General features: G+C 32.1%; 1 protein-coding gene across 1 annotated transcript; it reads right to left on the bottom strand.

The window, feature by feature from the left end:
• Positions 1-409: 409 nt before the first annotated feature.
• Positions 410-16,105, bottom strand: LOC131847786 (uncharacterized). Its single transcript, XM_059197436.1, has 9 exons — positions 16,048-16,105; positions 15,388-15,501; positions 14,603-14,790; positions 7,810-7,958; positions 7,034-7,208; positions 5,707-5,807; positions 4,698-4,805; positions 4,171-4,352; positions 410-3,212 (listed from the first exon to the last, which is right to left on the bottom strand). Exons 1-9 carry the CDS (start codon positions 16,099-16,101, stop codon positions 900-902), a joined length of 3,384 nt encoding a protein of 1,127 aa, XP_059053419.1. The 5' UTR covers positions 16,102-16,105; the 3' UTR covers positions 410-899.
• Positions 16,106-17,023: the final 918 nt, after the last annotated feature.

The following is a 17,023-nucleotide window of genomic DNA, read 5'->3' as shown; positions in this document are numbered from 1 at the left end:
TTGTGTAAGTAATGCGGATAAACCTGTTAGGTGCCGCGCACAATATCCCTAACTGTATGGGAGAGTACTGAAAATTTCCTAAAATGTCCAGTCAGTAATTTCGTTATTTCTGTTTTTTTTTATCTTTTAATATGAATGAAGAATGAACTAATAAGGATATAATGAGGTCACTAGTTTAATGTGGAGAAAGTCCAGATATATTTTAAGTACGTAATAAATAATACATTTTAAAATTTGTGTTCTTTTAATAAAACATCAATAAATCGTATTTACAATAAGTATAGTATAATAAGTATATACACATAAAAACTGACCTTTCCGAGGCACAAATTGCTGCAGTAATTTCAGAAATAAAATAAGTTTTTCGCAAAACTAAAGTACAGTTGATATATAATATATGTTATTGTTTCTTATACATTTATTATATAATATAGTGATTAATTTATTAGTGATACATCAGTTTCTGGATAAACTTAAAATTATATTGAACGTGTAGTAATTAAAGGTTATTAGAAACGAGCACCTCCTTAATTTTGTTGTACAAGATTTATCGAATGGAACATAGTAAATAGAGGAGAAGGCTATCATGTTAAATAACACCAGTATGAATAAATATTTAACCAAACAGCTTATACCTAAATATTTGTCGTTGGAACGTATGGTATATTTATGCAATTACACCACAATACCACACACACAGGCTAATATTCATATGGTGAGGCGTTAACTTGTTTACCACTCATTAGTGTAAATAGAATAAAACCTAGTAAGTGCTAAAATTGTTATAATAAGTTACTTACAATAATGTTGCAATAATAATATTCATTATGTTTAATACTCTCCATAAATATATAATAGAGAGGTACTAGAGAGTGTAAAAGCTATATCCAGTACCTATATTATTTCCGAGATACAAATATTGAAGAAGTATCCGTTTCATAATCTGCTTGAATAACCTCTCTTCTCAGTTGAACCAAATGATGTAAATATTCTGTGGGAGTTCGTGTTGGAATATCTACAGTCAGCTTATCTTTTTTAATACTGCTATTAGGAAAAGACGATAAATAACTATCATACCTATTAACAGACATTTCTAAATCTTTACAAGAATTTAATATACCACAATCATAATTTGAAAAATCGTCTTTATCAGTATTGTATTTCAAAGAAGAGAAGCAAGTATTTTCAGGATTTTTTTCTTTCTGAGATAATTTGTGTTTAAATTTAGATCTTTCATCTTTATCTCCAGAATATTTATAAAAGTTTGACTTCTCACACGAACATTTTATAGAGTCCGTATCTGTATCAGTTGTGTCTTCTAGACCTAGAAATTCTTTATAAAATTTCGCTTTAGCTGTTCTATACCGTGATTGAAGTTTATATACAGGTGCGTAACTTCTCAAGTAATTTGTTCTGTTATGCTGATTCCTAATATCGTTTCTCCAAATAAATGAGTCTGTTTCAGTTTTACTTGATTCTATGGAATCAGATATGATACTATTGTAAACTGTTTCGGGTTCATTATATTCTTTATCTGAATTTGTTGTATCGGAACTAATATTAGATTTACAGGTTTCGTCGATTTTATTTTCACATATCCGCCTTGTCTGAGGTGGTTTCTCAAAGGAATCATCAACGTCCTTAAATTTTACAACTTTATTAGAGTTTGAAGTATCTCTAAGAGGTGAAAGCACTATATTATAAGGATACATATTTTTATTTCGTCCCAGTATCATGTCTCTTATTTCTTCGTTATATTTTTTTCTTGTAGCATCTATAGATACTTTTGGTAGTGCACATTCTTCAAAATCAGGAAATTCGTCATTTGCTTTTGTTTCTGACTGGTTTACTCTGCCATGTGCATTGTCATCGGTTAGTACACTATTTACATTAGAAGCACAAGTTGTATTGTTCTCTTCTTCGACCTCCTTGAAACTGTTATTAATTGTATCAAGAGCACTGTGATTAGTTAACAAGTCTGGAGTTGGTGTTACTTTCGGTATCTCCAATGTATGAGATATACCCTTGTTGTTTTGAGATTTACCTAAATTATCATCAGAACTTTGAGATTCTGGATCTGTCGGATATGACTGAGATATATTAATATTAATTACTGGGGTTAGGCTATATTCTTCAGTACAATTTTTTTTATTTTCAATATTTTTTATGTATCTAGAAAGGTTTGATATGCGCTTTTTCTTTCTTGGTGGTGGTACTAAAGGAGTTTGTGTCGAACGATTATATGTCAATATCTTATCGGTCATTACCTGTGAGTTTATATAAACTATTTTTTTATTTTCTGTTAAAGTTGACTTGTCCCTAAAAGTTATGTACCCATAATTGGACCCAACAGCAATTTCTTTACAACGCGGTGTTATTGGTTCGGTTTCTGTAGCTGCATCACGTTGTAGTGCATAAAAATCTCTATTCTTATAAACATATGCTTCTAAATCGGTTTGAATATCAATTCCTTGATCTTTTACCCGAGTAACAGATATTCTCGTCTGCGTATGAGCGGGTATTCCTATTCTTCTTTTATTTCTTGTGGGTTTTTGACTCAAATCAATGAAGCGCTGGCGAGCATTTGTACAAATCCTTAATTCACTTAGGGGTTCCATAATTCTTTTATCTACAATCGATTCCATTTTCGAAACAGCCGCTTCTTCCTTCTTTTTTAACTTTGAATACAACCTCTCTGTAACTGATGCTACTATTTCCGCTCTTTGACTATCATAAAGAATTGGAATTGAAGCTGCTGTTTGTTTTTCAGTTCCCTTGTTATTTATGGCATTTATTTCATTCTCACTTTGACTTGGTAACGCATTAGCCAAACTTTGGCTGTGATCTCGTAAATTTTCATCTATAGGCAAAACTTCCTGTGATCTATACTGTCTACGTTTATGTCTAAGTGGAGCAATTACTTTTAAATTACTGCCACTATTCGTTCTTTCTAGTGTCGGAGCGAATAAGATGTCAACTTCTTTACTAATTGCATGAACTATGTCTGGGTTTTTATCTATCGTGTTAATTACATCCGAACTTCCGCTAGCGACCGATGAAGTCGTCGACTCTGATTGAGCGTCTGTTTTCGGATGTGATGAGTTCATAATGTTACCTATTTTTGTAGTTTTATGTGACTCATCGACATCTAAATTATTTACTGTTAATCCCCAATGCTTTTCATCATAAATTATTTTGCCTATTTCTGGTACCTGTAAAAAAAGTTTTGCATATAAGTAATTTATTACTAAAATTTATGTTAAATTTGACAATTCGCAAAATATTTTGGATAAGTACATGAAACTAATTATTTAAGTAATTAATTTGTTAACTGGTTGCGCCATTAACATTACATTTTTGTTTATCATTGTATAATTATTATTAGTAATAGTTTGTTCAAATAAATAATTTAGCGTGGTACGAAACGTTAATTTTCTAAGGATTGGCCTAATTCCTTTATCCTCTCCTATTCCCGCACATACCTTTGTTTTAAGTGCGAGCGAGAAGATGCTTGTATCGAAAGTGACAAAAGCGCGTTTGAACGCTGAAGTTGACATTGAATTCCCGCCTTGATAAGATAAGTAATTCGTGATAATTACTAAACATTTTAATCCACCGCATCGCACTAGTGTGTTTAAGACCATTGTTTTTGTGCCATTGTTGTGAAGCAAGTAGCTGGGACCTGGAGACACCGATAGCCGCCGCAAACCTACAATTCAAAGGTACTGTGCCTCCTTCCTTACCAGAACTGTCTTTCTTTGTGTTCCATCCTCACAAGCAGTTCTCAATCACCAACCTAACAGTGTATCGTGTCAATCCACGTACCCGTCAGATTATTTAGATACAGTCCACTTAAATCAAAATCAAACAATATTTATTTCACCCGCGCCGCCAGTGTAACTTTTATTGATAAGTTACGTTTATTATAATTGTAAATATATATCCTCAATAAATTAATGCTACATTCGCACGTTACTCGGATAAATAGCAGAACAATACATTTAACAGTTGAACAATTGAACAACTAATAAAGGATGTGATATTAACTAATATAGATATTAGCAAAAAACGAGAAAGCTAATTTATAATTACGTGACCTTCGTAATAATAACTTCAGTCTTCAATTTGTCTATAATTTTTATAATCGATTTGCCGTGTGTATTTACTCACATATTTAATATAGTTTCTGGTAAGTTCAATTAAGAGTTGGTTGAACTGCGCCTGCAAGGCAGCTCGGGTGACAGTATTGGGTTCAGTGTGAATAATTCTTGGGGTTGGCAACTGACGAGCGTGTGCGGCCCAACGAAGTGTGGACGCAGACTCCCCGTAACAAGCGACACTCGGAGACACAGCTTATATACAAAACACAAAAAGAAACAATCATTATCCAAATTAGTTCAGTAATATAAACCATAAAATAGTTGCTCCGGTACCTTAATATTTTATTAATCAAAGTATATAATTGTAAACAAAAATAATATTTTAAAAAGGGGTGTATTCCAAAAGTAAGGTAAACACAGTGTTTCAACCGCCATAATCACGAGTAAACTGTTCACTCGCGGAAACACTGCCGAAATATCGGCAACAACATAACAAAAATAAATAAAACGTTATAAGATCCCGTGATTTTTTCTAATTGTACGTATAAATAATGACTGCTTCAAATTTAAAATAGTAGGTGTATAATGTAAACGTACTTGCAATAATAAAAGTGCTAGCGCCTCCTGTAAAGCAGTCCTTCAGCAACCAAGTGAGAGCAGAGTCACGATACGGTACAAACCTACTACGCCCAGCGCCTCCACTCACTGAACATGTGTAAGAAAATAATGCCTGTCATTTTTTATACTTGAATATAATGCACCCGCGCATGCGCTGAAATTATACACTAGCGGACCACCAGTATATTCGAAACATAAGAATGAAGTCAGGTCAATTAGCCCATCGTAACTTTGGCGGGAATAAACAACCATGTAGACCCAAGTTAAGCTAGCTAAAGCTTGTGTTACGGATACTAGATAACAGATACAAATACATACATTATTTATTTTTCGTAAATATGTATTATACATAGAAAACACCCAGACCGATACAAACAATCATAGTTATAATTGCAAATGTTTGTGCCGTGCAAGAAATCGAACCCGCGACCATTAAAAGTAAGGCGGTGTGTGACCACCGAATCCAATTACTAATAGAACGTTAGTACTGTTGTAATTTGACAAAATAGTGTAGAAAAGCATATAGCTACACTCTTATAACCAATATTCAGGCTCGGCAACGCGTTCCTAACACCCCTAATGTATTAGAGGAGTACATCGACGGTCACGCGGTCGAAATTATATATTTTTAACGTTATTTGTTTGTTTCATCTCTCATAACTTCGAAAATGCTTATCATAATTTGAACTATCATTTTTTAAGTAAATAGATTCGGTTTCACTTTTTAATAATCAATGCATGTTGGTAATGTTAACCACATATTTTTATGTGTTATCGGAATATTATATATTCTATCGTTGTATTTGTAGTTTTTGATATCTTTTGTAAAACATAAGCATTGAATTGGTTGTACAGATATCAACAAAGAACTAGAAAAGTTATTTTACATCTTGTTATCTGCTGTGATACATACAACTACAAAGCGTCTACTGCGTAATTTTATCGTCCGTAAATTTATGGACCATATTTTTTTTTCAACTTTACTTACCAAGAGCGGATATGACGTTACTAAGCGCAACTAGAGATTTGTTTATGTTTGCTCCTTCCTTCTGTCTGCCACCACCACAGCCCTCCCAACTCGCCTTTTCGCTGCATATGATGTAAATAATATTTTAAATATTAGTCGTCTTAAAAACGTCAATATTTAATGCAAAATAAAAATATCTGTAACCTACTGTTTGGATGGATACATATTAAATATCTTTTAAAATTATCTGGATCATTCAACTACTTTATATCAGATGTGCAAAACATAGCTTCCTACTTTATGCCACTATAAAAACCCTTTTGCATGGGAATACACATCAACCGCAAAACGTTCATCATTCCAATTACATAAAAAAAGACTTACATCTTCGCTATTTGTTATATGACTTAGTACAAGTTGTACCTCTGATTTGTATATATAATATTTCATAATGACTATTCTGCTGAGTCAGACTGCTTCCTATTTTTATAGTTTTCAAGAGATATAGCAAACATTAGATAACATAAGATAAGTTACATGACTGTTAAAAAGAACTTTACAGATGAGTATATATTCAAAGTATTTGGTTACCTTGAGACGTGATAGGGTCATGACTGACATAATACAATCAATAAGTATCTTAACCTAGACCTTTTCTTTTATTAATGAGTGTACACACTTATAAACGCAGTTGAATCATTACAAAACCAAGCCGCGCCACGATTATAACTGGGTTTGGGGCCCCATTTAGGAATAATGGAATGTGCACTGCGCTATGTACTATAATACATCAGGTCGCGGGAATGTATCACGATGGTTTCCACCGCGTGGAGGTCGATCTCCCCTGAAGAAATTGTCGGTCGTCGTTCGTTTCCTGGTGTATTGGCCACAATGGGTTAATTGACCTGACCTCAAGCTTATCCTATCAATCTCCACTATATACCGTTAGCGAAGACCATTATCATACATGAGGATTCCTCTCTTTCTCCTCGATAAATATATATATAGGTATATAATCTCTTTTGTAAGTAATGAAAAGAACAGCGATCACTGTTCCAAAGTTTGTTTACCAAACTTGTAATAACGAAATCTATTCGGAATAGGAGGAATATATATGTACTTGTACAAAAGTGTGAGTATGGGGAAATATTTACCGAGACAGACTTTGTACAAATTCCTGCCGTGCTCCGTTTTGAATATGCTTAGGAGTGGCATGAGGGATATAGATAAAGGGCGTCTCATGATGGCGTGATGTCCATAATGCCTGTGATGTTGGTCATGTATGCCACTTTTCATCAGGCGAACTTATTTGCCGTTACATAAAAATATCGATGCAAAATTTTGATACCTTCCAGCAAGATCAGCGAGGTGTAGAGTAGCAGTGGAAGTGCTTAATTCCAGCAACGCGTGCGATCTGGACGAGGTTGGATTACGACGAGTTGCAGCTGTTCTTCGCCTATGGTTACCCTCGTTCACCAATGTGAGTAGGGTTTGGACGTCGTGTACTGCAACCCTCCGAAGATCTACAGCAAATTTTAACGTTTCAATTATCATAATGATCGCTAAAAAAGCATCAAAATTCAAGTTTGGATAAGAATAGATGACGACATGGGCCTCGATATTTGACAGCATGTTTAGCTCACTGCCGTACATAGTTTCAATCGCGGGTTCGATTCCTCGCATATTCCAAACATTTGTAATCATGATTATGATTGTGTGAATTCCTGGGTGTTTTCTATCTAGGTATTACGTATGTATTGTACAAAAAATATATTTAAGTATTTATATGTATAGTTAGATACATGTAACGACCTGTAGACGTCGTATTAAATGGATATCCCCACATTTTGCGGAACATATTCGAATCAAAACAAAGGAGCGAGCCTACCGTCATGCGTCATCTGCTTTAAATTAATTTGATTTGCCGGTATTACCATTATCGGAATGCGAAGTGTATATAATAATGAATTTTATTCAGATGAATGTAAGTAACATCCATATTTGTTAGTACCTAACAAAGAAAGTTTTTTTATAATCTGTCGTATTGTGATACTTGATTTCTGAACCAGGATCGGTCGATGTATTGTTAACTGTATAACCAGAAATTGTGTATTTGGTACTTACTTTGAACATAAGGTCCTCTGTGCGGATGCTCCCGCACACGCAGATCTTTGCGCGCGTTGCCCCGACGCCGTGGCAAAGAGTGACAAGAAGTGACCGCGACCTCGCCTGCCAGTAGGTCGTGTACTCGTTCGTTGTATATCTCCAAGAAACTATTGAAAACGTTTTTCAAAATCAAAATGAAATCAAGAATAATTAATTTATGCAAGACATTTTTACCGCTTATCAACGCCAATTTTTTTATATTAATATTTTTCCCTATCGTCCAGTTAAGTATACAGATTCAATTGCGAAGAAGTGACAAGAAACTTTTTTTTAATCCAGTTTATTTACTACAATGTAAATAAATTGGGTTTTTAATAAAAGACTTAGGTACTTATATAGGTCATGAAAATGAAACAAAAATCATAAGTGTAGCTTTTACATATCAATCAAGTAATACCTGACGAAGGTTTAGATGTAGGTATATTATATTGTTCAACTACCCGTGTGAAGTTAAAGCGGATCTCTAGATTAACTTTACTGCACACAACATAAAAAACAAAAGAGAAACATAGAAAAGACTGTTGGCGAGAGAAAAATGGCGAAGTAAAGGGATTTAAATATGGAACAGGTAGGTAATATGCAAACATGAGAAAACTAAAAAACTAACAAACATATAATGATGAAGAAGAAAAAAATAAGTAATAAGTATAATATGAATTAATATTTATGTAAATAATAGTAAACTAGGTGCACTTACATTAACTACATACACATTATAAACTATATACCTACGTACATAATTTTTAAAGTAAGATAAAATAAACTAAGCATAAATTAAAATGTCATACTGAATGAAATTAAAATATTGACGAGACATTTTTTTACTTGTCGTTTAAAAATATGAATGGACTTTGTACTTCTGATAGGTACAGGTACATTATTGTAGGTAACATATATCTGTCTGACTCATCAGCTCACAGCTGCATTACCTCAATGTTAGGTCTCTATGTCCGAATATCTTCAAGTATTTTTTTTCCTTGTTAGTTGTTATTTAGTTTGTTATATATAAATGGCAGCAATTATCCTTCTGGTAATATTATATTATTATCTTATGTATGTTGTTTTATTGTACCTACCTTTACCTTTTGTTATGTGGACGGTATCTCGTTAATGTCTATAAATATTTTCAAAAATATTTTACCATTTAAATGTAATATTCTTCCTGATGAGCATAGATAATAGTCTAATTAAATTATTTTAGTAATATGCCATATAATATTTAATAGCTGGCACTGTTTAACGCTTTTAGATTTTATATTAATATAATATTGGAATGTTAATATGTTTTCTACCAACGTCGACACATTAAACATTTTAATAGTAGTATTCCTGACGCGTTGTGTTGTAACGTCGATGTGTTCTGACATAATCTTAAGTAGGACTGGCTTTGTCCTTGGCATCATGCTATTGACCACTTTAAGCTGGTGCTGTTTGTGATGCAACGTCGCGCGCCTTCTTTCTCTTTTGTAAGCCTCTTACGGACGATATATATTGGTGTTACGTGTTTATGTTATAAACTTAACAATGTAAACGTAATTTTGATGAATAAGTAATATTTGTGTTTTTATCTCGGTGTCATAGTTAAATTAAATAAATCAAAATGCAAACAATTCGATCGTTCGTATCCTGGTTGCGTCACTACATAGACTATTCATTATTAGAAAATATGTGGGGGACAAATCAAGTTAATAGAATTTCAACCACTTCTTATTTCGCTGATATTTTACAGTTACACACACTTTTATTTTTGAATAATAAATTCTAATTTAATAAAGATTTATACTCTTAAGAAGTCTTTTTGCTTTTTAATCTTAATTATAGGTTATATTCCGTTACTATAACCAGATTTTCATTCAAAATCAAAATTCATTTATTCTAGTAGGACATTTTAGCCGCTTATGAACGTCAAGATTTTTGCATTAATATTTTTTCCCTGTCGTTCAATATAGGCATACCCCTCCCGAATCGTCTCATAGACCTTGAAATTTATAAAGATAGGTATATATAGTTGTGTACGACATCCAGTCAACACTATTAAACACCTACTGTGGTCTAATAACCTTTAGTCACGATTTTATAACGACATTTTAATTAATAGCAATATTTTCATAGGTATATATATACGTACATACCGTTACGTTATGCGAAGATATTTTGAACTAAAAGTCAGAAATTATGTTTCATCGTTGTGCGTGCTTTGTTGTTACGAATTTATTTATTTACATTTATTGCATGAATATATGTAGCATATATAGTAATAAAGACAACTACGAATGTATAAATAGAAGAATAATCTGTGGCCGTTTTGGAGGTAGTATCTAATTGATTTTATTTAGAAAGAGGGTAAGCAAGCAATGCATCAGCAATGCTGCCTCTTTTGGTAATTTGCGACGCAACAGTTAGCCGCAGCCGCTTGATTAAAATGCTACTGACGAAAGATATTGAGGTCCTACCCAATACTTAAGGACTTCCTTAGTCCAACGTGTTATATTACTGATTTGTTGAATTAATAAAATTAATTACACAACAATATTTACAGAGGCGTGTGTTTTGGGTATTTTCGTTAACTTAAACCTATGCATGTGTCTTTAAGTTTTTCAGGATAGACTTGTAGATATATATGTACCCTAAATATAAAATTCTCGTGACATAATGTTAGTTACCATACTCCTCCGAAACGGCTTGACCAATTTTTATGATATAATATATTTCATAGACCTACTGAATATGCATAGGTCTATGAATCGGCTACAATTTTTTATGCACCGTAGGGTGATTAGAATTGTCCACCCCTAACATTTTATTTATATTTTTTGGACTTCAATTGTTATTTTTTTATAATATAGTTATATTTTTTTAGCGATTTTAATTTATATGGCTATAAATTAAAATCAGTCAGCTTAGCGTATAATATACCCATATTCCTTTAATCAGCATTTCAGAGATTAACCGGAACAGATAGGCAAACAAAAATTATAAAAATGTTATTTTGGTGTATGTACCGTATTTATATGTATGTGCATGTAATAAACGGTTAGATATTTCAATATTACAAACAGACACTACAATTTTATTTTATTATATGTAAGATGAGAAAATCATTTATATAGCGATGACGGACACGCTACTTATTATCTTAAATAAAACATACTAAGGCATGGGTAACAACATACAACCACTAAATTTTAATTTCATTACAATCCGAATACAATTACCTAGAACATGAAATAAACTGATTATATCACAACGTTCAAAATATTCAATTCGACTTCGATGGCAAAGTTCAGTTGGCAATTTGTATACATTGAAAAACAAAAGCTATTATGGAACAGAAGCGTGGCGTGGGTGCCATTGCCTCGCGCGTCGCAGACACCTTATGGGGGTAAACGAAATAAAACTATCCATCAGTCTCGACAAGTTCGATAACACATTATATTTTCGTAATACAATCTTTGTATTTAGAACTTTAATTTATTTATAACTACAATACCGGCAATTACAAGGCGGTTCCATATGCTGAGGGTTCTGTATAAACTGATTTAAATTATTTTAAGTATACTATTTACTGTGGATTCGTAGGCACTAAACTTTCCAATATAACATTATAAGAAACTTAAATAAAAATTGTCTCTGTACGCAACATAGAAGAAAGCTACATTTTTGCTGTTCGCTGAAACAATCGAAACCTAAATCGAGCAATTCAACAATTTTGGTCAACTATGAAAAATTCTAATTTCGACCAGACTCTACATACAATATATATATGAACTCTTAATGAGTTATGTTAATATAGATCTTACATGTTTTTTCTTTTTAAACCAAGTTTTGTAAGTATATAAAAATTTTTTGCAATTGTTTTTATTTGCATGAATCAAAAAGCAATCGAAATCAATCAAATTAAAAAAAATTACCCAATATTAAACTTCTATTAAGTATCTTTTTTTATATACTTTTCACTATGTTTAGACGGGAGAATTGTTATTAAACTGAACCATAAAAGTCAGTTAGTTAGTAGTCCTTTTAAATAAAATGAGCATTAAAATAATATAACAAATCGAAATATTATCAAATTTAAATTAACCCATTCAAAAACATAAACTGAGTTTCAATACATTGTAAAAAAAATTGAATGTAAAATATTAGGACGCGTTATTATTTCTCTCCCTCTCCTTTTTCGTTGAATGGAAACATCCAATCGCAACAAAAAAAAATATCGTGCACTATCCAAAGTGAACCAAAAACGTGTTTGCTGTTCCCAGCAAGGTCCATAATGGATCTGCTCAATAAAATACCTAACTTAACTATCAATTGTAACATTATGAAATGCAAACCATAATAAATAAAACCAAGTTTAAAAAAAAAATAAAATTCTTTGAGTAGTAAACAAAAAATACTATCGAATTATAAAAGTCCTCATATGGGGATAAAAATAATTGATATTATTATCACATTTTTTTAAAAAACTATTCAAATAATCTATTAAAATAAACGAAGAGTAATGATTAAATACTTACTCATGTGTTTTTTCCCAAAGGTATTATACGAACAGAAAAGGTCTAGTCAACAACATAGGGCGGGCGGTGACGTGAGTGAACTAACGCCTGAGTGAAGCCTTACTAACGGAGCTATCGATATCGCCTTTTAACATGTCTCGAGCTAACATTCATAGTACAGAAAATGGGTATGTATGTTTAATAAATTCTATTCAAAATGATTTATGCAGTTTTTGATAATTTTGCAGATTACTGTACTAACTACGTGTTTCACCGTAATTATGTTTTTCAGGTTTGAAATGTCGTGATTAACAACAAATACTGTATTGTTATATATTCCGTTATAAAAATATGCCAAAATGATTATTGTGATCGTTAGCTACAATTTGATATGCTACTCTACGGTAATTTTTATGAAATGTCCGTATTTTTTAAAATTACACACCCAAACAGATGTGTAATTAAGTTAAGTTACGTTAAGATATTCCTCAGAAATCCTTCTATTGATCCTTAAATTAAATAATTAAAAATTCTAATTTCTTCCAAAAACCGTCTTTCCCTATTACAATAATATCAATATACCGTTCGATCACAGCAACCTCACTGTAATATACTTTTTATTTATTTTACTCCGATCTGATTTAGATAGGTGTAGATTCCTATTGCTAATTATGTATGATATGGAGGCACTTTTATTGCAAAACGAATTTACAATGTTATTTCTCCAAAATCTAGTATTTCAAGGTCAAATTAAATTGAAAACCTGTTACAATAATAATCTGTAAGTGAATTGTAACACCTATCTATCATTTATTTCTGTGCTAGATAAAGCACACCTGATGTTTTATAATGTTTATATAATTTGGTAGTCTACAGTTTAGTTATAAAAATTCCATAAAACATAATTATAACAAAACAAGGTCAAAAGGAGATTCTGAATACGATGCTGTCATTTTTGTTTTGATGTTAGAAGACAAAAAGATATAGGTAGTTTTATTTAACTTAATTTACTTTTTCTAAACTACGATGGTGTCAAACAAGCATCAGATGGGCCTTACCACCTGATGTCAAACGACTACCATGCCCATCAATTAATATTTTAGACTCCATGGACTGAAAACCGATTGTTATCGGTTTTAATCCGACTGTTTTACAGAGGCATTACATCATAGTACTCCTGAAAGGTATGGGTAAGAAATACGACCACGAAGATTATTAATCTCCTAATTTACCATCAGATGAACCGCATTTTTTTAAATAAAAAGGTATTTCATAATTCTTTCTGGTATAATTCAAATACAAATATCCAATTAAAAGTGGATACATAAAATTAGAATATCTAGGTACAACTTGAAGCAACGTAAAATAGGTTTATAAGGTTTTGCTACTAATTTTTAACACTTTATATTCTTGGTGGGTTGTTTTCGATTTACATTGAATGGCAATAAAGTGTGGCGCCGTTATTCCCGAGTCCAAGGCCCCCGCGACACGCAATCGTTTAGCACCCTTTTGTGTGTAATCATCACGTGTTTTATCTGTAGCTAATATCTCTCTACCGACACAATTCTATAGATCTGTTCTATCTACCTATCTTAATCGACTACTAGCTATTCGATGTTTTGTCATCGACATTGCGTAAGCATTTTCAGAATACCCTAAGGTATATAAGTTATAAACAAATTTTTATTTTTCTTATCATACCACATTTAAGCACTGAACCAGCACAATTACAATGCATAAAATATTTCCAGGTCAAAGGACCAAAAAACTTTTGGGGTAGGCATCACGTCATGATTCTATAGACATTTTCTTTCCTATATACTCGTACATATATTACCAACTTTATATTATTAAAAAAAACTGTAAACGTCTCATGTTCACACAATATTTGTTACTAAATAAATTGTAAAATTCTGCTACTATATAATTAATTTAATGAAACATGGTGTACAGACCTATATTGGAGACTTGCAGGGCAAATAAACGTCTTTTTAAAACCTGGAAAATCGCTCTTATTCTTAAACGCATTAGAAAACTCTAATAAGTGTTCAATGATACAGAACGTGCCGAAAACTCGCCAGAACAATTTAAAAATACATTTTTGTATGTCTGATCCCGAGTCACAGACAATATTCTATCTATCAAGTTCATCTGCTAACATTATACGACACTTATTGTAAAGAGAAAAACATTGACGTTTGCCGTTGTCGCTATTATTGTATAATAATGTACAATCTTTTAAATCTTCCATATTTTACCTGACAGTAAGATCAAAAGGCTTCAGTTCGGCTAGAGCAGTGCACAGCCGAGGTATAAGACCGGGTTGACTCTCGGTACCCATCATGGTATGTGTCTTGCCTGTAGCGCTCTGACCGTAAGCAAGTACGCAAACTGAACATCCTGTTGAGACGCTGCTTATCACATCCCGTCCAATTGTTTCAAATACCTGTAAGTAACATTTACTGTAATAGTAAATTTAAAAAAGTAATACCGCTTTTAAATTTCTTATCTATGCTATAAATCGTTACACGCATTTTTACCACAGCACTAATAGATATAATTGTAAGAGCCTAAAACAAGAATAAAAACACTTCATACCTGTCTATCTAATTACTATGTAGTACATACAAAGTATTGTCAATACTTATTTTGCCATTATTTTAACGGCCTCGATGATCTACCGGTTTACATCAATTGTAGCGAGGTCGATTCCGCGATCTCGCGCACGGTACAAACAATAGTATTCATGAGTATGAATGTTTGTATTTGTCTGGGTTTACAAAAAAATCTAAATATCCACATCAGTCTAATACCCATATTTACAGATATTATTATTATTATTACAAGTACATCCAACGTTATATGTAAATTACAGTTGTAATAAATTATCATTAACCTAAATCTACCTATCTTTAGGCTCATAAATTCAGTATTATTTTACTATCAGAATAACGAATGCCGTCCATAAAAAATAACAGTAATACACATTACTACTTGCAGATATTTGTCTACTTTTTAAAATAGCAATATGACTAAAACTAACCATTTCTTGATTTGCAAAAGTGGCATTGGTAATGGGGCAAGCACTGTCAAAAGTGTAGTCGGCATAGTAACGACGTACTCTCTCCCTACTGTCGCCTGCACCCGAAACACTTACCTGTAATAAAATCACATACAATTTATGACAAATTCTAAATAAATATTGTATCAATTTTTTGTTCATTATGTACAATACCTTAAATTAATAACACAGGCGGCTTTATCCATAAAGGATTGTCAAAAACTCATATCTATAATTATATAACCCATTAACTTATAAAAAAAATATTGATTTTGTTGCTTTTGGTATACAATACAATTTCTTCAGAAGTCGAATGCGAAGATCCTGTACCCTATATATTTCATATTTCGTTGTATTGATATTTTTAAAATTTTGAATTCAATAAATAAAGTTACTTTTGTTAATTATTTACAATAAATTACTTGCTTAAACAAAACAATATTATGCACCGCCGATATATTTAATATCTTTGTTACGCTGACTGTACCTGCATTTATTAGCTTTATAGCTTAGTTATTATAACGGTGTTGCATGCGATTTCATTCAAAATTTTAATATATAGACAGATAGCTATTTAGATAGGTAAATATGAGAGACATGACGAAACTAAATAGACTATTAAAAGTATATGAAGTTAATTACTTTAATATTGGTGATCGTAACTGCATGGAGGTCAACGACTGACACAACCGGCATCCGATCCTTCTCGGATCTAAGTTCTCTGTAAAATAAAAATATATTTAGTAGGTATACTGTCCATTACAATTCATTCCTTGTTATGAAATCATTTCCTATCAGAAACAGATAAATTAAGGTGGTATATATATAGTATAGGCCGTGGTTTAAGTATTTGTCATACCAAGGTGCAGAAAATACTTGGGCATCGATAGGTATAATAGTGAATGGTTCATATATAATCCCATGATAGCATAAATTTGTTTATCATTCGAAAAAATGTATCCTAAACCTATGCGGCCGGCAACCGGTCGCCCTCTAAGCTATAAGCCGAAAATAGAATAGACTTCGCGTTCCGAGGGAGAAAAAGCAGTCTTCGGCCTTAACTCCTACATCATGTCAACTTCCACTAAACTAAAAAAAATATAAAAGGACAATCACAAAATCTAAAAGATAAAATCAAATAGCAAGTAATAAATTTTGAGCCCATTTATTAAAAAAAAAACATGCGCGCCGCGCCGTAGTATATATAATAATATTACAAAGAGATTTTGTCAGTATGAAATACTATACTATTAAAAGGGTGCATTATTGGTACATATCTAATGAATAAATGCTATATAGGACTATTAGACGAAACGATGAAATGGATGCAGATAAATATAAAATTAACATAGTTAGTTATTTTGTATTCTTTAGTAAATAGGTAGGTACCTACTCAAATTTTTCTTATAAAAGTATCTATGTTATTTAGATCGATTAATACAGTTAAATTTATGCTTGAAGTAGTATTTCTAATAAGACTGAAATTAACTATAAATGTTACTATATATAGCTAATTCATTATTCCACTTATCCACAATACAGCAACACAGCACACTATAACACTTTACTGTTGATATGTTCTCACCTTTCACTGAACGGTCTTACCCTTATTGCCAAT

Source organism: Achroia grisella, unplaced genomic scaffold (assembly GCF_030625045.1).
Source record: "Achroia grisella isolate CSIRO2021 unplaced genomic scaffold, CSIRO_AGI_Agris_v1 utg540, whole genome shotgun sequence".
Taxonomy (NCBI): Eukaryota; Metazoa; Arthropoda; class Insecta; order Lepidoptera; family Pyralidae; genus Achroia; species Achroia grisella.
Note: the sequence above shows the minus strand (reverse complement) of the source record. Positions and strands in the feature narration are given on the sequence as shown.